This window comes from Crotalus tigris, unplaced genomic scaffold (genome assembly GCF_016545835.1).
Source record: "Crotalus tigris isolate CLP2741 ecotype Arizona unplaced genomic scaffold, ASM1654583v1 scf7180000017887.1893490, whole genome shotgun sequence".
NCBI lineage: Eukaryota > Metazoa > Chordata > Lepidosauria > Squamata > Viperidae > Crotalus > Crotalus tigris.
In genome coordinates, this window is record NW_024096704.1 from 343609 (window position 1) to 365248 (window position 21640).

The following is a 21640-nucleotide window of genomic DNA, read 5'->3' on the forward strand; positions in this document are numbered from 1 at the left end:
GACGGTTCAATAGGTAACAGAACCGCAAATATTTATTTGCTCCAAATATATTTATTTTCATTAGAAAACGCTCAATTTCATAAATTTTAAATGTTCGTGACAATTTGGGTAAAAACACTGAAAACATTCACCTTTCCTTGCGCCTCCCCCTCCCCGGGTCATTTTTGTTCCTAAACTGTGTCATTGCAAATGTTCAAAAAACCACTCACGTCCAGTTTGATAAAATTCCTGACCTCTTCAAGGGACTGAAAAGCAAAATTGCAGGTCTTTTGAGAATCTCATTTCTGTCTTGGAATTAGTTAATCTCTGATCAGAAACTTAATTTCCAGAGACCCTTAATTTGACTTGGGCTGTCTAAGTCATCTGTGGCTGGAAGAATTATCATGGAATGTATAAGTAAATCATGTCTTAGCATACTGTTGGAACATCACATTCTTCTTTGTATATATCTTTGCTTCAGCTTAGTTATTCATCTTTATACGACAAGACAATGAACCATTTTTCCTCTCCTGTTTAATGTCTGATTCTATAAATAACTACCCTGTGTACAGAATATTAAATTATTGCCAAATTTAATTATTGAGTTAATGTTAAACATATTTAATTATCTCAGTTTAGGACCACCCACTTGTAGTTGAGAAGAACAGTTTCTTGGTGGCAAGACCTTTCTTACAGTAAAAACCATGGTATAATCTTTCGCAGACCTCAGTGGAACCTGTAATCTTACATAAGGATGTATTTTTGAACTTTAATGTAAAGAAAACTTCACACAGAATTATGAAATGTTTAGTGTTCTGTGTTTGCATTTCTACAGTAACTATAAAACCACCTCTGTCCTAATAGTTCACAAGAAGCTGTTATTTCAGTGATTAAGATTTAAGATGCTGCTTAACTCTCATACAGATCATAAGTACTCTGAAGTGTACTTCATTAACCCTTTGCAACAACCAGCCAATGTGCTTTATTCATAAACCATTATTAACAAAGCTTTATTAATATTAATCCCCTGCAATTCATATTCCAGATCTAAAACAGTGTTCCACAAACAGTGTCCATATCACTTGCTGAGTTGTATCCATTAATGACAGAGTACAATTCAGAGGAAAAATGTAAAAATCTATTTTATTTACAGGACAGAAAATCTACAGTGCCTTTGATTCCAATCATCGGTGGCTTCAGTTGTATATCTTCAGTGAAGTGTGTGCACGCAAGTGCAAAGTGGTATAGGGTGGGATGGAGACCCAGGGAAGAGAGACAAAGTTGAGATACAATCTTGTAACATGATTTCAAACAGTAGTGTTCACTGTCCAAGAAAATGCCATTTATCAACTAAGATAAAAAATGACAATGAATTATCAATAATTAACAATTATAAAAAGTTTGGATTATAAGAATTCAAAATCCAAATCGCTATTATTCTATAGAGTATACACAGGAAAGAGTGTGATCTCATGTTGTTTTGTATATCATTCTAATGAATATTCAAACACCATGTTTTACCACATACACCTAGTCCTTGTTTAGCAACCACAATTGAGAGTGGTGACTCGGTCATTAAGCAAAGCAGTCATTAAGTGAAACTGACTGTGCTTATTATCTTATTTCAACTTTCTTTTGCTTTACAGACATACAACAGTTGTAAATGTGAAAAATTATCACATTTACCTTTTATCACCTTTTATCATCATCATAATTATGAATGGTCATTAAACAAGGAAGTCACTATATTTACAAATCCTTTGGATCCCAACGTACATATAATAGCATAAAAAGTCTGCGAGGTATTTTGAGTGTGGTTTGTAAAAAGCTATCTGTTTTTTATACTTTCTATTTGCTTAATCAAGCAATAGGAAACAAGAATAAATTTGAAAATTATTTTTCTGCCATGATATTTAACTCCCAAGTTACATGTATATCTCTTTTATATCTTTTGCAATAGCATTAAATTCTAACTTCTAGACTGCTCTTCCCCACCCCAGTTCCGTAGATTGAACATTACACTGCATGTGTCTAGTTGCTGATAACTTGCCCTTAAAGTTATGCCTCAAAATGACAATTAATTCCATCTGTACCAGTATTGAAAAACAAAACTGAATAGGAGATAATGTTTCCAAAAATGAGATTTGATCTCACTTTTTCATTTTGATAATCTATCTACTGAGATGCCACATCCAGTTTTACCCAAGTCAGCACTTTCCAAATGTGTATTGGTAGTAAATACATCTGGATAGCATCTGGATGAAGATGAGGCATTCAGTTTGATGCTCTGAGGCTCCTGGGCTCCTGCACTTCCAGACATTTAGCATATTTGACAAAGTTACCCAACTGAAAAAGTAAATCCCATCAAAATCACTGAGATTTCTGCCATGTGCATAGAATTATAATTCTATGCACATGGTAGAAACATCAGTGGTTTTGATGGGATTTACTTTTATATATGCTTGGTAACACAAAAGAAGAACATCACAAGGGATTTAATTGTTTTAAAAGCCTGCAGAAAAATCACTTTTGAAACTTCAGTTAGTAAACGTTCATTAATTCTTGAAAAGGCTATACTCCATCCGCAAAAAAACAGTTTCTGAACATTTAACTCACTCTAACAGAGCTCTATTCAATAAAAAAAATACACAGATCGTATTAAAAGCTAACTTTATATTTATTATGCTATGATTATACAAATAATTGCTTAAAATATCACAATCAATTGGAATAAATAATAATCCCTCCCCCCCCTCTCTCTTTCTCACACACACACACACACACACACACATACACAATCCCCATGGGTGGCTGAGAATGTGAACTCTTCTGTTCATCCCTAATCCTAAACTATTCCATGTATAATTATTTGTAAAGAAAAAATCTTAAGAAACACCTTTGGATTTACACATTTACACCTAGGTATACTTTACTTAAGAGAGGGTATTCTACTGAGAATCCCACTGAAACCACAGTGGTTTACTTCTTAATAATTATAGAATGATATCCTATTGTTCCTCTCTTCCAGTTGCTCAGGGCAATACACTCAGCCCTCCCTTCTCCTTTTATTCTGAGTAGTTCTATAGGACAGTTTTGACTAACAGACAATGATACATTAGAGGTCAGAGAGCTCATATGGTCCAGGACAGATATACAGAGATATGCACATACTTTGGTGTCTACATCACAGTTCTCTACAAAACAATGAACCTCTTCTGTAGATCATCTAAAACTCAATATGAATTGTAAGTACTTGTTAGGACACATTCAAACAATCTGAAAATAGTTCTCACCTTCTTTGGAAACAGAAGGCTCTTCCACAAATGGTGGAGCCTAAAGAAAAGAAATAAATTATTGTGTAGAATGCATGGTGGTGTACAGATTACAAAAAGAGAGGTGGTAATATAAAATTTGATATAGTTTGTAATCTAAGAGTCTGTAGATTAAAATTCAAGACAGCAAAGAGACAAAAATCAGATGGATAAAAATACAGGAAAACACCACAATCAATTCATTTATATATACCTGGCTTTAAATACAGAGAAACTAAGTACTTCTGTAAAAGGCTTTGCAAAGAATAATTTGAGATATACATACATACATACATACATACATTACATACATACACACACACACACACAATCTTCTAAATAGAATAGAATAGAATAGAATAGAATAGAATAGAATAGAATAGAATAGAATAGAATAGAATAGAATAGAATAGAAGTAGAGTTAGAATAGAACAGAATAGAATTAAAAATAATAAAAAAAAAGCTCAGGTCCTTCTGGGATTTAAATTATTTTGTTGTTGTTATTGTGGCTTGTTTCTTTAAATAGTCTTCTTTGAATGATATTAAAATCTGCTTCAAGCTTCATCTCACTTTTGAAAATGTTACAGCTTAACATAATTAGTACAAAAGTGTATCTATGCAGGAAAACAAACACCAGCTATATGTATTTTGTATCCTGAATGTGTGGTTTGCAGTTTCTAGTACTAGATGGGCTCCTAAAGTTGAACTCTAATAATTCTTCAAAAAATTAGAAAATTGGCCCTGAAAACAGAATGAGTTTAGGCCATTTCAGAAGCGATTTTTAAAAGTTCTCTCTTGTGAAAAAGGCAAATAGTTCATTAAAAAAATATTTTTTAAAAGAAAAAAGTTCAGATCACATTTGCTCCACTTGAAGAACTGAGATGACTGACAGTAACAAATGGATGTTTTAGTTCGTTAATAGTTAAAAGGCAGCTTTTCTAAATAGCTGAGGCTTTTGAAAAATACTTAACCTTAATGATGCAATCCTCACACTAAGTGAAATAACTTATACTATAAACAGATCACCATTTGCAGTTTTAGGGTGATTATATATATGTGGGAATGTTTTAGGATATAAACAGGCATATGTACTTTCAGTTCTTGTTTTACTTTTAAAGATAACAATGAATCTAATATTGTTGAATGCGGGTTGATACAAATGGGAAAAACATGTTTTATATTGCACAAAAAATAATGCTTATTACATATTCCTCTCTGCTTCCTTCTTTTCCATACTGACTTTAGCCTCCAAGATTTATTTATTATTTATTTATTTATGAGATTTATATACCGCTTTAAGTGCAAGCACTCTCTAAGCGGTGTACACCAGTAAGCAATGTATATATATATATATATATATATTTACATTGCCCCCAACAATCTGGGTCCTCATTTTACCTACCTCAGAAGGATGGAAGGCTGAGTCAACCTTGAGCCGGTGAGATTTGAACCGCTGACCTGCTGAACACAGTCAGCTAAAGTGGCCTGCAGTACTGCACTCTAACTGCTGCGCCACCTCAGCTCATAATGAAAAACCTGCATCTAGTATTTAATTTCCAAGCTAGCATTTTGAATTATAAGAGCATTAACTTCAGTTGCCTGTAACCAATATTGAAAAGGGGACTGGAAAGAAAAAAAATGTATAAATTCCCTTACAGATTGCACAATAGCTTGGATGTCTTCTTCATTGCAGCAATATGGGCTAGTGTCCACCAGAAGGTTGGTGCTGAAAAGAGAACACAATTATTAAGACTTGACGAGTGGCAAAACCAGCTGTTATTTAGAGCAGAGATAAGGAAAGAACAAAATAAGCTGTACATGTGCAAAACAGTAAATACTATCCAGGGTTTGAGATTATTTTTGTCCCATCTAACATGAAAAGTTTATAAATTAAACTGGATGACTCTGCACATACTTTGTGGTTTTATTAAAAACCTATTAAAAACCAAGCAGAAAATCAAAACAGAACTTGATTTTTAAGTGAGAAATTGCACAAACTCAAATGTAGGCAGTTTTAGGTATTTCAGATGTTTTGGCTAAAGCCCAAGACCATAACTGATTGGAGCTGATGAGATTTCCAACCAAAACATCTAACCAAGTTCTAACTAATTTCTGTACACTATAATGCATCAAGTCCCAGGCAAGAGGCAACTGTGATCTCAAATGGCATCTGAACAAACACTCTGTTTTTACTGCCACAAACCATAATATTTTCTGATATACACATACTGTGCTTACACATTTCAAAATCTCATCTATCTTGCCCTTTTCCTCCCAAGATCTTCATTTACTATCTGAAAAATAATTAGGAAGATTTTGCTTTCTTGCAAATTGAGTCAAAGTCCAAACAGCAATTCTATGCATGCTATTCAAAAGTAAATACAATAAAATTTGACATAGTGGACCTGTGGACAGAAAGACAGGTCCATTTAACTTAAATCTAAAAGGTTCTTTTGTGCATGTGTGAGAAACCAGTTTGCTATAAAGCACAAGGTGAGGGTACCCTTATGTATTATTTTGTCACCTCCAAGTGCTACTTCATATATCTGACAACTGCAAGGAGGACAGTGTGACCCCTTCTTTTCTTCACCAAGTCTACATCCTCCCACAATAATGTCATAGCAGAGTGATTCTCAACCTGTGGTCCACAGATCCCTGGGGAGGGCCACAATGTTATCACAGGGGATCACCGAAGGCTTGAAGAAATGTTATGATTTAAATCTTGAGTTAGGTCTTAGGGGTCCATGGCCATAGTCTGTGGCCACAAAAGGTATTTAAAGGGAGTCCATGGTGAAGAAAGGCTTGAGAATCACTGTCATAGCACAATATATCCTGCTGCTGCCATCAGTCTTCCTGTTGACCCTCCCAATTCCCAATCTTACCAGCATCATAAACTTCAGTTAAACCTTGTACCTGATTAATTTTATCTATTATTCTGGGCAGGTCTTTAGATTCATTTGTCCCTGACACCCAAAGACTGTTAAATGGAGGTCCAAATGGAGGTTTACTATATAACTGATTTCAACCAGACTTATTGCCAGGTAAATGTATAAACAGCAGTTTAACAATTCAGTTGTATGCATATTACCTACTTTGATCAATAATCAAATGCTTGGACTAAGCTTCTCTGAATGAACCCCATGCTGAGCTCTGGCCTCCAATTCTTCAAAAGTCTTCAAATAAAAATTACACTTCTTAACTAATGTAGCATTTTTATGGTCTCTCTTCCCTTCTCTTCTCCCCTTCCTCCATTACACAGATCTTTACAGCCACCCTGATTACTTGTACTTTCTAAGCTGAAAACGTTTATCCCTAAGGCTCTGTTCTTGATATTTTAATTGAAGCATGGGCAAATACTGGCATTGTACAATAAGAACAAGCCATTCCTAAATACATTGATTATGAGGCAGCTGAAAGAAAAAAGGGAATACTGTGCTTGAGACATATGCAGGATAGGCTGTTCCCTTTACTCTTACTTTTAAGAAGTCCTGAGTCACATCCATGATTTCTTATTACTCCAGCCAGAATAAAGAATACTAAAAAAAAATCCCAAGACCCTTTCCAGAAAAAATAACATTATCTTCAATTTCTGTGAGAAAACTCTTAATGAAATAATAGGAATCCAATACATTTGGGAATGGCTTACTTTCCAAGAAATCAGGGCTCGTTCAGAAAGGACAAAACAAAAAGTAAAGTATTTCTTTATGATAAAGATGCACTTGTTCAGTGGCCATGCAAAGTTACAGCAAACAGGTCTTATGACTGCTCCTTGTATTTGTGGTCATCATAGCATCCTATGGTCACATGATTGTGATCTGGACACTTGACAGATAGTCACAGTGTCCTACAGCCATGTGATTGCTATTTGCAATCATCACTGCAAAGAAGCAAAGTCAATGAGGAAACCAACAGAAGATCACAAATGGTGATCATATAATGCCGTGGCTTTACTGCACAGGATTTGCTTAATGAAGGCAACCATAACTGTCACAATTGCCATTATGTTTTATGACTGCATCACTTAGGAATGATGTTACCTTAATTAAATTGGATTTTGACCAAACAATGATAGATGCATACCATTTTATGGCTCCTCCATCAGACTTTTTGTGAACCAAAGCTTTCCAGCATTCATGGGTGGACTTGATGATTTCCAAAGCAAATGCCTATTTAAAACAACATTGAGAGGAGAAAAGAGAAAAGAAAACATTGGCTAGGTATTATAATTGTCAAAAATGTAAAAAAGAGAACTTTAAGAACACTCAAGATAAAGATTAAATCTGAAACTTGAAATTTTATTTAATCATTCCTGGTTTTTTTACTGTTAATACCTACTTGACCTCCAAACTTCAAAGCTTTCAGATATCAGTAACTGGCATCTCCCACCATCATGAAATAGAAAGGGGGGGGAAGTCAATAATGACAATGTGCATTCCATAACAAGAGAACATATTAAGATGGTTTATGTAAATCAGTGGGAGCTACACTTTATCTGAGAAAAAAGTAACTCTGCTTAACTTTTCCAGACTTGAAAAACTGCTTTTAGAAAAACTGCTGAAACAAAAACTCATGAATTATATTCTTATTTTGGCTGTGTTTAAAGCAAGGCTGTTCAGCATATGCTGAAGTTAAAAATATCAGTTCTTTGGCTGATATCTTGGAAAACATCTAAATAAGGTCACAGAAGAGCCAGGAGACCATGGCTGGAGCCAAACAATTCAGGATAAGAGATATTTGGAAATAGCAATAGCATTCAGACTTATACACTGCTCTATAGAGTTTTACAGCCCTCTCTGAGTGGTTTATAAATGTCAGCATATTATCCCCAACAATCTTGAGTCCTCATTTTACCAACTTTGGAAGGATGGAAGCCTGAGTCAACCTTGAGCTGGTCAGGATTGAACTCCTGGCTATGGGCAGAGTTAGCCTGCAATACAGCATTCTAACCACTGCACTACCAAGTCAGGAACACAGGTGATCATAAAGCTCAAACTTTCAAGGAAAGTCACAGAAGATATCTTACCAAGTGAATTTGTGAGTAGTGAGAACTCTGGTCTCTAGGAACTACCTGAAAGCTAAAGTTCTCCCTATCCCTAAACTCACCTGTATTGAAATTGCACTGTAAAATCACCAGATTTTCCTCAGGCAGTCTTAGAAAATTACAGCAACTGGGGGAGATATGTTATTCCACATTATTTCCAGAATATTTTTTGTAATTCAGAAGCTAAAACTCTATCTCCCAACCAGCCAATATCCGAAGATGTTTCTTTGGCCTTTAAAAAAAATCTTTTCAGAATCTTTTAAGAAGAGAATCATTTTTTTTAACTTCTGACAGTCTTGTATTCCAATCTTATGGGGGGGAGGGTTTAGTAAAAAATAGCACTATTGAAATTGGATCATTTTGTCGCTGAATATCCCTCAGTGAGACCTCAGATACTACAAGGACTGCATTCAGATTACAAGTTGCCCATCCCTGTTGTGATAAAGTTGAGGATCCTTTACAGAAGACTAAGTTCATATTTCATAGAGCTATCAGAGATTCAAAAAAATATAGACAAAAACATGAGATGTTTTGACAAAAGAATGGCTTTATTTGTACCTCCATGATATTTTGAAGTGAAGAAAAATATTATGAATTACTATGAAATGTTTTGCAGTATTGGCTTCCTTACATATTCTTGATTGGGATTCTGTAGGATTTTACAGAGCATTTATCCAGAGAATATACTGTTCATAAAGTTTATCATCTTAAAAGTAACCAATTTTTCACCTTGTTTTTAAATGTCCCATTAAAAGCAAACTTATTTTCTGGCTTCCCATCTGGGACCTTATATAGTTTGCACCAGTTAACTGAAGCTTCAAGGTAACCTGGGAAAAACTTCCTGACATCATCAATATCTGCAATAGGATAAAAATGCATAAAAATCAAAGTTAAATAACAACTTCTTCCAAATCCACCATTCTAAATATACATGTACAAGATTCCAATACACCAATAAATCTGTCATAAATATTTCAATTAATGAGCTCATGAAAACCCAAATGCATGGGTTACAGATTTAATCCTCTACTTACACAGAGTATTACATACAGAAAATGCAAACATTTTGAATATAATTTAGTAATTGTTGGATGCATTTAGCTTACACTAGATTATAAAAACAATCACAGATACTCTTATACAAAGTCAAGATAGATTGGATGAAGCAGACTGGAAAATTTGATAAACTGGCTACTGATTAAGCACCTTACTTTCTTAAAAAGCTCAGTGTTCCAAAATTGTGTCTGGAAACACAGCCACTTATTTTCGTCTCCGTGGTAAGGGATTTAAGAAGCTCCAGAGCAACTAAAACATCTAAAATCTTCTATTCTGAAACCCAGAATGCAACAACCTTTTGTTCAGCCATGGTCTGTGGAATGGCCTGAGCTAACCATGGTCTGTTACATAAAGTGTATTAAACAATAAATCACAATAGTTCATAAACACACTGAGCTTACGAATACTTTAGTATGCTAATCCAATTAATGATACTGATTTAGGATAGTAAAGCATCTGTTCAACCAAAGGAATGAATACTAATTTGCACTATGCATTCTGTATAATTCAAGAAATCACTTAGAAAACCCAGATCGGTATACACAGACTGAAAGCTTTGTTTTCAATCTCCCAAGAACCTCTGCAAAAGTTGACTTCAAACCAAGTGTATGTATGATGGGGATTAAATAATTAAAGTCACAAGTAATCATTATTTTAACTTAAAATTAGGGATTGTCATCATACCCACTTCCTTATCCTACTTTTTGGCATATAATTATTTATTTAAACCTAAAGTCCAAGTGCAGCCCTCAACCCTTCCAAAGGGTGTCTCTTCCCTATAGGGTCAGTAAAAGTTGATTTTTTTCAAACTGAAATGTATTTTTTAAAAAATGTAAAATGTCAAATTGTCATTTGGAGCTGCAAGTATGGTAGACAGCATGGGGAAGGGATGTCCATGGGTCCTACTTAATGGACTGTAGGAATGACTTTGAGGTAAAAGGGAGGAGATGTTGCCTAGCATACAAGCAAGAGAGATAGGAGCTCCCAGTGGTTTAATGGTTAGAGAAAGAAACAGAAAAATTCACCCAAAAGGATCAAGCAGTTAAAAGTGGAAGTGGGAGGCTGAAGTCACTTAGTAGAAACTTTTGGCACCCTTCAGAATGCCATATCCAAAAGTCCCTAAAAGACAAAGCCATGACAGTTTAAAGAGATTGGGTATGTAGACCAGACAGAATTGATTATTATTATCCATTACTATTAAACAATTCTTACCATGGATTTTCTCAGCCTGTGGGTCATCCACACTGATAGCTATGACCTTCCAGTCAGTTTCTCCTTCATCGATAAGACCGATAATTCCAAGGACCTTCACCTTAACAACTTCACCAAGTGTCCGAACCTTAAAACATAGAAGATGCTGCACAATTTGTTTCCAAGATGCTATTTAAGGTTGAAAATCAACTGGAACAGAACTGAAAATAGGTTGAGATAGGATGGGGAACAAAAAGAGAGAGGAAGAAAATTCTGGAGGAAAACATAGTTGGTTAACACCTTGAAGGAGAGCATTCTGATGTTTTAAATTAAAACATATTTTAATTACAGGTGGCGTTTTTCTGCAGTAACACTGTATCTAAGATTTTATATTTCAACTGATTCAAAGGAATAAAGGCTGAAGTCACCACTCTGAGTCTAGAGAAGATCATTATGTAAAGATAACTGCTTCAAGCTACCAAATGATCCACTAAACAGCCAGGCATTTAAACCCTAAAGCAGAGATCCCCAACCTTTGAAGGTTGGCAGCCCAGAGCAGGGGGAGAAGGAAAGAATGGATGGTTTTGTGGGAGGGTGAATGCTTCGGCCCACAACAGCATGCATGAACATCCATTGCTTGTGCGAGTGGGGCCAGGAGTGTTTGTGCAAGTGGGACTGTGAACGCCTACAATGATTATGGCAATGCTTGTGTGGGTGGGACAGTAAACGCCCATGATCTTGCACCACTGCTTCCACGGGTGGGGCCAAGAATGCCCATGATGCTTGCAGTGACACTCATGTGAATGGAGCCATGAACGCTCGCGACGATGCTCATGCAAGTAGGGCCGTGATCACTTGTGATGCTTGCAAAGACACCCGCATGAGTAGGGCTGCAAACATCTGCAACACTCATGCAAGAGGGGTCTGCGAACACCTGTGATGGTGCTGGTGAGAGTGGGGCTGCGAACAATTGCAATGCTCATGGGAATGTTTGTGTGTGTGGGGCTGTGAATGTCCCACTCGTGCCTGTGGGGCCTATGTGCACAGCCCCCACTATGCACCTGTGCACATGTGTGCAAACACATGCACATCAGCCAGCCATTCAGGCACCCCGATGGCCAGTAAGCCATGGCCCACTAGTGGGCCACGGTCCACAGGAACACAGAGAAGTTGTTTACTTTTTGCACTGAAGTGGGCAATCAGGTGAGCAATTAATCAGTTTGAAGCTTTATTCTAATCTAGCCTGTAACATTCTAATCTAGCCATGTTGTCAAAATCTTTTCTTGTCAAAAGAATTAATTGTCTGGAGACTTCAGCAAGCTTCATCACTATGTTAGAAAACAAATGGTTTAAACAACTAAAGTATGCTTCTGTAATTCAGACAGACCTGGGCACCAATTTCACAAACATCAATAGGATCATTGTCACCACAGCATCCTGTATTACCATCTGTATGCCTTGGATCTTCCCAAGTCTGCAGGGGAGGAAAAAAAAGGAAATAAATTGTACCATTTATAACCAATTGTTTTTGTTGTTAATTGAGAAGTCGTGTCCGACCCATCGCGACCCCATGGACAACATTCCTCCAGGTCTTCCTGTCCTCTACCATCTGCTGGAGTCCATTTAAGTTCACACCTACTGCTTCAGTGACTCCATCCAGCCATCTCATTCTCTGTCGTCCCCTTCTTCTATTGCCCTCAATCTTTCCCAGCATTAGGCTCTTCTCCAGTGAGTCGTTCCTTCTCATTAGGTGGCCAAAGTATTTGAGTTTCAACTTCAGGATCTGGCCTTCTAAAGAGCAGTCAGGGTTGATCTCTTCTAGGACTGACCGGCTTGAATGCCTTGCAGTCCAAGGGACTCGCATGAGTCTTCTCCAGCACCATAGTTCAAAGGCCTCAATTCTTTGGCGCTCAGCCTTTCTTATGGTCCAACTTTCACAGCCATACATTGCAACTGGGAAAACCATGGCCTGGACTATACGCACTTTTGTTGGCAGGGTGATGTCTCTGCTTTTTAGTATGCTGTCTAGATTTGCCATAGCTTTCCTCCCCAGGAGCAAGCGTCTTTTAATTTCTTGGCTGCAGTCCCCATCTGAGTTGATCTTTGAGCCCAGAAAAATAAAATCTGTCACTACCTCCATTTCTTCCCCATCTATTTGCCAGGAATTGAGAGGGCCGGATGCCATGATTTTGGTTTTCTTACTGTTGAGTTTCAAGCCAACTTTTGCACTCTCCTTCTTCACCCGCATCAAGAGGCTCTTTAGTTCCTCTTCACTTTCTGCCATTAGAGTGGTATCATCTGCATATCTTAGGTTGTTGATATTTCTCCCGGCAATCTTAATTCCAACGCTTGATTCATCTAGCCCTGCCTTGACCAATTGGTTATTATTGCTTTGTTCATTTGTACAAATTATTGACATTCTGAGAAGGGAGGGTCAAGTTTTTTATGTGATGAAAGTATAACAAACAACTAGGAACTACAGTATCCATTTGTTATTTTACTTCAGTCACCTTTTAAAAAAAAAATAATAGATGTTCCAGCAGACATTTGTTTAAAGCTAGTTTAAAGAAGAGGATTTCAGCTTGAGCACAGAAATAGAGTCAGGGAATATCTACTGTGACTGAATAAGTACACATTTTCACGGCCAATGGTCTGAGCAAACCTCTATCTATATTAACTTTAACAAATCTACAAAAGTATTAAAGACCAGATTACTGGGAAAAAAATGTTTTCCTGTCTTTAGAAGCTGATATAGACTATCATTCTGACATCAATATTTGGAAAAGTAACAGCAGATTGTAAAATGATTGATCTGTTAACATTTTCAAATGGTTACCAAATGCTTTCCCAAGTCAGTTTTCAGATTTCAAACAAATTTCATGTGGCTTTTTGATCAGGTAATCTTCTTAACAGTTGGTGGAATTCTGGGACATAATATGTTTTCACTTCAACTAAGCATGAGACAAAATAACCCATGGTATTCTGAGTAAGATCTACTTAAGTATGAGCTGAATAGGATACGGTAACAGTTAGGAGATTGGCTTCAAAATTGTATTTGAACTGCACTCAAATTCAGAAAATAGCAATAAGAATGATCAGGAAAGCTGTCACTAAGTCTTGTGAAAAGAGTCTAATAGAATTAGGTATGTCTATATTTAAGAAAAGACAAGGAGAGGAATACTTGAATTAACATCTGAAAGGCTGTCACCCAGAGAATTGAGGCCAAAGTGTAGAAAAATGGATAACAGATTTAAGTTATAGGAAGGCAGATTCCAGTTAAATATTAGCAAAATTTTCTAACAGCAAAAAGGTTACCAAGTGAAATGCTGAGCTCCCCTCTCTCAAGCAGAGACAAGTCACCCGTCTATCAGGAATGTTTTAATCTGGTTTCTTCCAGCAACCAGAAGATTGGACTTGATGTCCTCTATGGATCCCCACAACTCTATGCTATTATAAGTTGTATTTCAAAAGCATCCAGAGGTCCAAAGATTCTATGTTCCTGGTATAGTTGGAAGATGGAATAGTCTTCTCAAATCTTGGCATCCTCTGGATAAATCAGGACTACAATTCCCAGAATTCTCCACTATTTGAGAATTCCAAGAACTGCAGCCTCCATCTGCAGTGGGCCAATACAGGGGATCCATCAACTTTCAGATGCAAATACCAAGTAAATCTCAAATTATTATGTCATTCTAATAATAAAATTCAGAATGAAGCTCAAAAAGGCTAAAGAAGACACCATTTCCTTTTTTTATATTAATTTCTTAGCTGCCAAAAAATTGATCTATACTACAAATGCATCTTGCAAAAAAAAAATACTTTGGGCTAAACCCAGTTTATACTCAAAGTTCTCCTTTTCCCATTTTGATAATGAGAGAGCATCACATTGAGGTATATGTTCTATTTTGAACTCAATTCTATTTTGAATGCGGTTTGCAGAACATACCCTCATTCCCAATTTATTACCGAACCAGTGTCTATGTTTTCCTTACACTATTCTGCACTTTTAAAATACATAGGATATGTGAAGAGATGTAACTGAGAAAAAAGTAGGGGAAAATTATAAATTTCATAAATGAAGAAATCCCAAAACATTACCTGTGGGAAGGCCCCATAGTTCCAAATATAGCCTTTATGGGGAAAAATGTTTGCTATGTATCGCAGCTTGCCTTTCTTTACATCTTGCTTAATAGGATTCAGTGGCTCCTTGGTGGCAATCTGAAGGTAGTATAAAACAGGATGGGAAAAAATTGGGAGAGATTATGAATAAATGTCTCAACTATTTACTCCCAGATTGAAAAAACTCAACACAGTTCAGACTTTATATTTCAATGTATTCTTTAGTTAATTTCTAAAAGTAGAAGATAAAAACAAAATACTTAAATGAAATTTGTAATCTAAGGAAAAAACCATGGACCTGCAGATGAGAATTTCTCACTATTCTAGTTTCTAGAATTCAAGAATATTAAAGTAGAATGCTAAAGAGAGCTTTTGGGTGAGATTTGGAAGAAGACTTACTGAGCGTGACAAACATGAAATAATAATACACTGTTAATTCCTGAGTTTGGAGGAATATTCAGACAGTGGGAAACTGGATAGAAACTATCAACGGGAAATTGCTGGAAAACTGTATCATTAATATTAAAGGATTTTTTAAAGTAATTTTCCATAGATTGGAAGTAAGTAGCACTCAGCATAGGTTAACACTCCATTATATTTGCAGCCATTTAATTAGAAAGCACGTAGTTTATTTTAAATTTCCATTGTTCTCTGTGGAGGGACATTGGAAATATTTTCAGTTTTGTTCAACTGCAACATGAACTACTCAAAATAACCTGATAAAATATTTTAAGTAGGATTGGTTGTTCCATGTTCTGAACAACACTATTATTTTGTGCACAGGAATAATACCATACAGTTTCTTTAGTCCCACTGTGACAACACATGTTCAGTCACTACTCATAGCAGACAAGAGAGGAATTCAAAAGCTATCTTCCATTTGTATGCTAAATATAAAGAAAAGTAGCATTAAAAACTTCAAAGACACTCCCCAACTGCTATGCCTTCCTATGTCTAGGAAGAAACAATAGCATGAAGATTTCTCTTTCAAATATAGAATAATCAAATCTGCAGAGCATGCCATTCAAGCACTGGCTACAAATGTAAAGGATATTATTCATTCAATTTGTATGGGTGCTTCCCAAGTCCAAACATCATAGTTTATTAGAACATCTGTTAAGACATTTAGAGGACATCAGTTTAAAAAAGATAAAACATCTGAAATTTGAAAGACACTATGATTGGATTGCTGCTCATGCAATGCTTTGTTGCAACTTCCCTTCTTTTATTTGCAAGCTGCTTTACAATCTTCTAGAGTAAAAATTTCAAATTACCTCCATTTTAGCATTCGTCCAACGAGGCACTTCTACAATCATATTAAATACAACCTAGCAGGAAAAAAAAAGCAAAATTTTAAAAAATATCAAAAAACAGGTTAGCATATAAAATGTACTACTCAGCAAAAGCTGTTTGCTTCTTCAGATCTATAGAAGACAAATGATTCTCTCTCTTTCTGAGTCACATCTTAAGTTTGCAAGGTAGAGGGATACAATAGCCAAAGAGAAAAACTTAGCTGTCCCTAAGTGGATCTTCCTTCCATGTAGCTTATATATATTGAATATTCCATTGCATTATATAATGTCCTGGTTTCATGGACTTTATTTTTCCGAATAATTCAGCTACTAATCTTTTTATGAAAACAAATACAGAGAACAAAAGAGGACCATCAAATTATATTGGGTATGATAAATACGCGAGTACTTGATGTGGATTAGCACAATATCATCACAGATTACCCTGCTAGCTAAGTTGTATTTTTTGGGTTACTATGGATAGATGACAGGATGAATACTCTTAGAATTCTATTCCCTCCCCCGCAAAAAAAAAAAAAAGAAACAAAGAGTGGTCAGTACAACAACAAAATGCCCACGAGATCTCAGCTATAAAACTAGAGAAGTCACCATTCTTCTCCCAAACAACAGGCACTGCTGAAGAGGTTGCAGAATTTAAGAAATGATTATGCCTTGTTTACCACTTGCTTCCATTTATCCACGATGATGCACAATATTTAATAATTGGAAAATAAAATCATAAAAATCTAACACCATAATCCATGTAACTTTCGATTATCGTCATAACTCCATCAAAGACAGAAGGCTCCAATTTACATATTTTAATGCATGAAATGGAATAAACTGTAGAATATAAAAGCTCAGCTTTGATAAAAAGTCATCATCTAAATTTCTTACTCACAGATCACATTGTAAATAATCTAAAAAAGGTCTGCAATCGTACCTCATTTCCATTGTTCTTTGATCGTTTTGCAGGAATCATCTCATCCTGTGCAAGAAATCAAGGTAGAAGCAGTGTTCACTCACAAATATGCAGATCTAAAATATGATACTAAGTGGAATAGTCTGTCAAAAATTACCAAATTCAAACCCTAAAAAAATAAGTCTGCTATCCTTTTTACAAGTCACACAAATCATAATTTGTTCTAATCATAATATATACAACAATGACTAGATTTACACATGATATCAGACTATGAACTATGGTCTATAATTCCTAGCGGCTGAATTTCTACAACACACTTAGCTAAAACCAAGGAAGGTTTGCTTACATAAAATTTGTAGTCCTGTTATCAAAACAGTATCTTTTCAGAATCACCTAATGATAAAACAAGATTTCTCAAACTGTGATCACTAGCAACTAAGATGGGACTGCAAAATATACTGAAAGCTTATTGGGTTTGCACAAGCAAAAGCAAAGCAGTGTCAAAACTTGTTCCCTCTTTGCCTCGATGTGTAGGCAAAATGAGGAAATAAACTTGGAATTGTGATTGATAAAATGGTTTTCTGCCAGATGATAAATTCTGGCATGGCACATTGTCTTAATGCGTACTTCTGAAATGACTGGAGAAGCACATGTGTTAGTAAAGTTGAGGACGACTGATCTTCTTAAATAAATTACCTTTCCTCCACTATTTTGACTACAGCAAATCAAAATTTAGCTTTTCAAAACAAATATTTCACTGGGTGATATAAGCAAAAGAAAAGAAAACCAATTTGCTGTAATGCTAATAAAAGCCTGACATGGTATAAAGACTTTACACATTTGATTTCTATCATTTTCAAATGTGGGAATATATTTTAGAACCCAATATTTGCCATATCAAACTTTAATTATAATTAAAGATTATATGACTGCAGTAACTAAAAACTAGAAGTCCAGAGATTAATTCATATCTAGTTTTCTTGATGCTGAATAGAGTCAGTACTTCAACAAAAAGGATATTTTTTATATTTAATTACCTCATTTGGGTCAGCAAACAGAGGGATGTCATGGAATGGGGAAATGTATTTTCCCTTTGAGTTCTCTGCAAGAGGAAATAAAATTATATGCAAACAGAAAAAAAAAAAAACCCAGGAGCATTTCAGCTGCTTTCATCTTAAAAGAACTTGTAGAGTTTAACTACAGAGACTATTTGTTTAGCTAAAATAAACACATTGGCCATGTTCAAATATACATGTTGGCCATTTTAAGACAATCACTGCTTTATTTAATTACACAAAATAAGCTTGAGTCTTGGCAGAAACAAATCAGGATTTCTTTAATTTACCATGGTTTCTTGTCTTGTCTAGAATAGCAAACTAGACTACGGGCTTAGGGACAGGACCGGTGCTAGATATAAAGATGAAACCATTAACTGATCTTCTGTCATCCTTACAAAATTGAAAGTAAGGAATGGATAGTGATAATGTAATTCATGGGTCAAGAGTCAGACGGATGTTAAAATGCTGCACCATCCTTATTATCAGAGATAACACCCATTTCCACCAGTCTTTCTTTCCATCTGCTCTGTAACTCAACACTATTCCCAAGGATATTCCAGACATGTCTTTTCCTCTTTAGAGGAAAATGCAGTAAAGTTCAGGACTGTACAACTCAATTCACTCCCATATTCAGCTAAAGGAATCTGTGGAAGTGCAACCAATGGTGCAGCAGACACATTTCAGCCTTAGATAGACCTACATTTATGCGTACATAAATATTAGCTTTCACTGGGACAACCCGCTCACTCTAAATTGTTATATAGCTGCTGCACGGGAAATCTGAGTTGTATAAACAGAAGCATAGAATCAAGATCATGTGAAGTATTAGTACTCCTTTATAAAACCCTAGTAAGACCACACTTGGAATACTGCAGCCAATTTTGGTCACCAGATCACAAAAAAGATGTTGAGAATTTGGAAAAAAATTCAGAGAAGAGCAACAAAGATGATCAAAGGCCTGGAGACTAAAACATACGAAGAACAGCTAAGGGACTTGGATTTGGCTAAAGAAAAGAATAGGGGAGACCTGGTAGCAATTTTCCAGTATCTGAGGGTCTCCTGCAAGGCAGAGGGGGCCAGGTTGTTCACCAAGCACCAGAGGGCAGGACGAGAAACAATGGTTAGAAACTGATCAACGAGAGAAGCAACCTGGAATTAAGGAGAAACTTCCTGACAGTGAGAACAATCAACCAGTAGAACCGCTTACCCCCAGAAATTGTGGCCGTTCCATCACTGGAGATTTTCAAGAAGAGACTACATTCACCTGAGACTGTATAGGTTCTCCTGTTTGAGCAGGGGGCTGGACTAGGAGACCTCCAAGGTCCCTTCCAGCTCTATTCTATTCTAATTATTATTCTTATTCTATTACAAATCTGACATGTGACAGCTTACACGTACTAGGAGAAAATGTAAATTTTGATCATATAATTCCAGTCAAGGACAAGAGTTAACCTGGAGATCTATTTTACACTTGCATACACCCAGAAGAACAAAGACACACATAGAAGGACTTTATTATTCACATCACTAAAGCTGGAAGACGCTCCAGACCGCTCCAAAACAGACGACCGAAGTCACCTAAACTTGGCTCCAGGCACTTTTTCTCCAAGCCACCTGCTTACATTATGCATCGGCCAACAAAGGGAAAGGCCTGCCTTCAAGACCGGAGTGGGGCGAACACCTCTTTACAACGTCATCAAAAGGCGTCATTAGCTAGGGAAACCCCCTCCGGGCGCGTTCCAAAGGAATCCCAGCAGCTCCGCTGCCGTTTTTCTCTTCCTCCGGTAGCTACTTACTAAAATAGAGGCGAAAATCGGTTGAATGCAGGCGCCCCCTTTGCTCCGTGTCGTACTGAACCCGAGCCATGAATCCGAGTGAATAACCGCGGCAACTCTGCGGCCGAGGCTGCAGAAGCCGCGTGGCTGCCCTTCTGCCGGAAATGCTGCCCTGCTGAGCAGCCCAAGACAGCCGTCGGAGCCAACCCAAAGCGGCATCCGCCCGCATGCTTCTGCTCTCCGCTTCTGCGGGCACAGTAGTCCCACCTCCGGCGCGGCGGGTGGAGTTCGAGCATGCCCAGCAAATCCTCAGGCGTTATCGCCGTGTGGGTTACTTTCCGATCGAGCCAGGAAAACTGGGCAGACATGCAAGGAGAGCAGAGTTCGAGGCGTTGCCAACCGGCGGGAAGAGAAGGGGGAGGCAGGGACACTATTTGGCAGTGAAAGATTGGAAACATCTGCGCCTTTCGTTGGTGCAGGAGCTTCAGTCTCTTTCGCCACGCTGTCCTAGAGTTTGTGTGGGCTGCGTGGAGCCCAAGTTGCATTCTGGTGTCCTGATCCCGCAGTCAGGAGCTGCAGACGAAGCACGCAAAAAAGCTGGCATCTCTCACCAGCAACCCTTTTTTGCTTGAACGGCATTTCCCACATATAATGTCAGATTGTATCGCTTAAGAAAGGGGGGGGGGGGAAACCCTCCTGGTCCCATTTAATTAGTGATGTGGGTGATATAGAATAGAATAGAGCTGGAAGGGATCTTGGAGGTCTTCTAGTCTAGCCCCCTGCTCAAATAGGAAAATATACCATCTCAGACAAGTGACTGTCCAGTCTCTTCTTTAAAACCTCCAGTGATGGAGCGCCCATGATTTCTGAAGGCAAGCTGTTCCACTGGTTAATTGATCTCACTGTTAGGAAGTTTCTCCTTAATTCCAGGTTGCTTCTCTCCTTGATCAGTTTCCAATCATTGTTTCTTGTTCTGATCTTTGGTGCTTTGGAGAATAATTTGACCCCTCTTCTTTGTGGCAGCCCATGTCGTCCCTATTTCTTTAGACTAGTCAAACCCAAGTCCTGCAGCAGTTCTTCATATGTTTTAGTCTCCAGGCTTTTGATCATCTTAGTTGCTCTTCTCTGAACTTTTTCCAAGTCTCAACATCCTTTTTGTAGTATGGTGACCAAAATGGGTTGTAATATTCCAGGTGTGGTCTCACTAGGGTTTTATAAATTGGTACTAATACTTCATGTGATCTTGATTATATGTCTCTGTTTATACAACCCAGGATTGTATTAGCTTTTTTGGCTACTGCTGCACACTGCTGGCTCATAGTCAAGTGATTGTCCACTAGGACTCTAAGGTTCCTCTCACAGTTACTGTTTTGAGCCAAGTCTCGCCTAATCTGTACTTGAACCTTTGATTTTTTTTCCTGCCTAAATGTAAAACTTTGCTTTTCTCCACATTAAAACTCATTTTGTTGGATAGGACCCATTGTTCAAATTTGTCAAGATATTTTTGGATCCTGAGCTTGTCTTCTGGGGTGTTGGCTATTCCTGCCAGTTTAGTGTCATCTGCAAATTTGATGTGTTTAGATTCGCGTAGCGTACTATGCCATAAACCTTGGCTATTAAACCACAATGGAGAGGACCACACACTGTTGAGCTAACATTGCACTCTAGGTCACTGAAGATGGAGTCAACAGAAAAAGGTCAACTCTTCTGGCTAAAAAGCAGAGCTGAAGTCTTCTTCCTGGCTTGTGGAGAAAACTCTAGCCTTTTGTGCTGCCTTTTAAGAAAAAACAGAAATCAAATAAAAGGAATAGCGTCTTCATCAATTTTGTCAGAGCATACAGCAACAAACTAGACAGCAGCAGGATAAAGAGGAAAGTAATGCAGCATGTAATT

The 21640-nt window shown here is 37.1% G+C and overlaps 1 protein-coding gene across 4 annotated transcripts; it reads right to left on the reverse strand.

Moving 5' to 3' along the window:
- Nucleotides 1-970: 970 nt before the first annotated feature.
- On the reverse strand, nucleotides 971-20044 carry PPA2 (inorganic pyrophosphatase 2). 4 transcript variants are annotated; one of them, XM_039343987.1, is made up of 12 exons: nucleotides 19769-20044; nucleotides 17952-18016; nucleotides 16933-16977; nucleotides 15972-16025; nucleotides 14677-14796; nucleotides 11966-12052; nucleotides 10600-10726; nucleotides 9061-9188; nucleotides 7371-7456; nucleotides 4947-5016; nucleotides 3273-3312; nucleotides 971-1187 (listed from the first exon to the last, which is right to left on the reverse strand). In XM_039343987.1, exons 1-12 carry the CDS (start codon nucleotides 19974-19976, stop codon nucleotides 1123-1125), a joined length of 1095 nt encoding a protein of 364 aa, XP_039199921.1. In that variant the 5' UTR covers nucleotides 19977-20044; the 3' UTR covers nucleotides 971-1122. The 4 variants fall into 4 exon arrangements, with proteins under 4 accessions (XP_039199921.1, XP_039199923.1, XP_039199924.1 ...); XM_039343989.1 differs by lacking the exon at nucleotides 19769-20044 and adding an exon at nucleotides 19595-19613; XM_039343990.1 differs by lacking the exon at nucleotides 19769-20044 and adding an exon at nucleotides 19496-19541.
- Between the last annotated feature and the right edge of the window lie 1596 nt (nucleotides 20045-21640).

Coding starts and splice junctions, on each gene's coding strand:
- PPA2 (XM_039343987.1), bottom strand. CDS start 19,976: ATGCGGGCGGATGCCGCTTTGGGTTGGCTCCGACGGCTGTCTTGGGCT. Junction 9,189..10,599: donor ACAGGCTGAGAAAATCCATG/GTAAGAATTGTT, acceptor ATCCTATTGCAG/ATATTGATGATGTCAGGAAG. Junction 1,188..3,272: donor GCCTTCTGTTTCCAAAGAAG/GTGAGAACTATT, acceptor ACTTCACTGAAG/ATATACAACTGAAGCCACCG.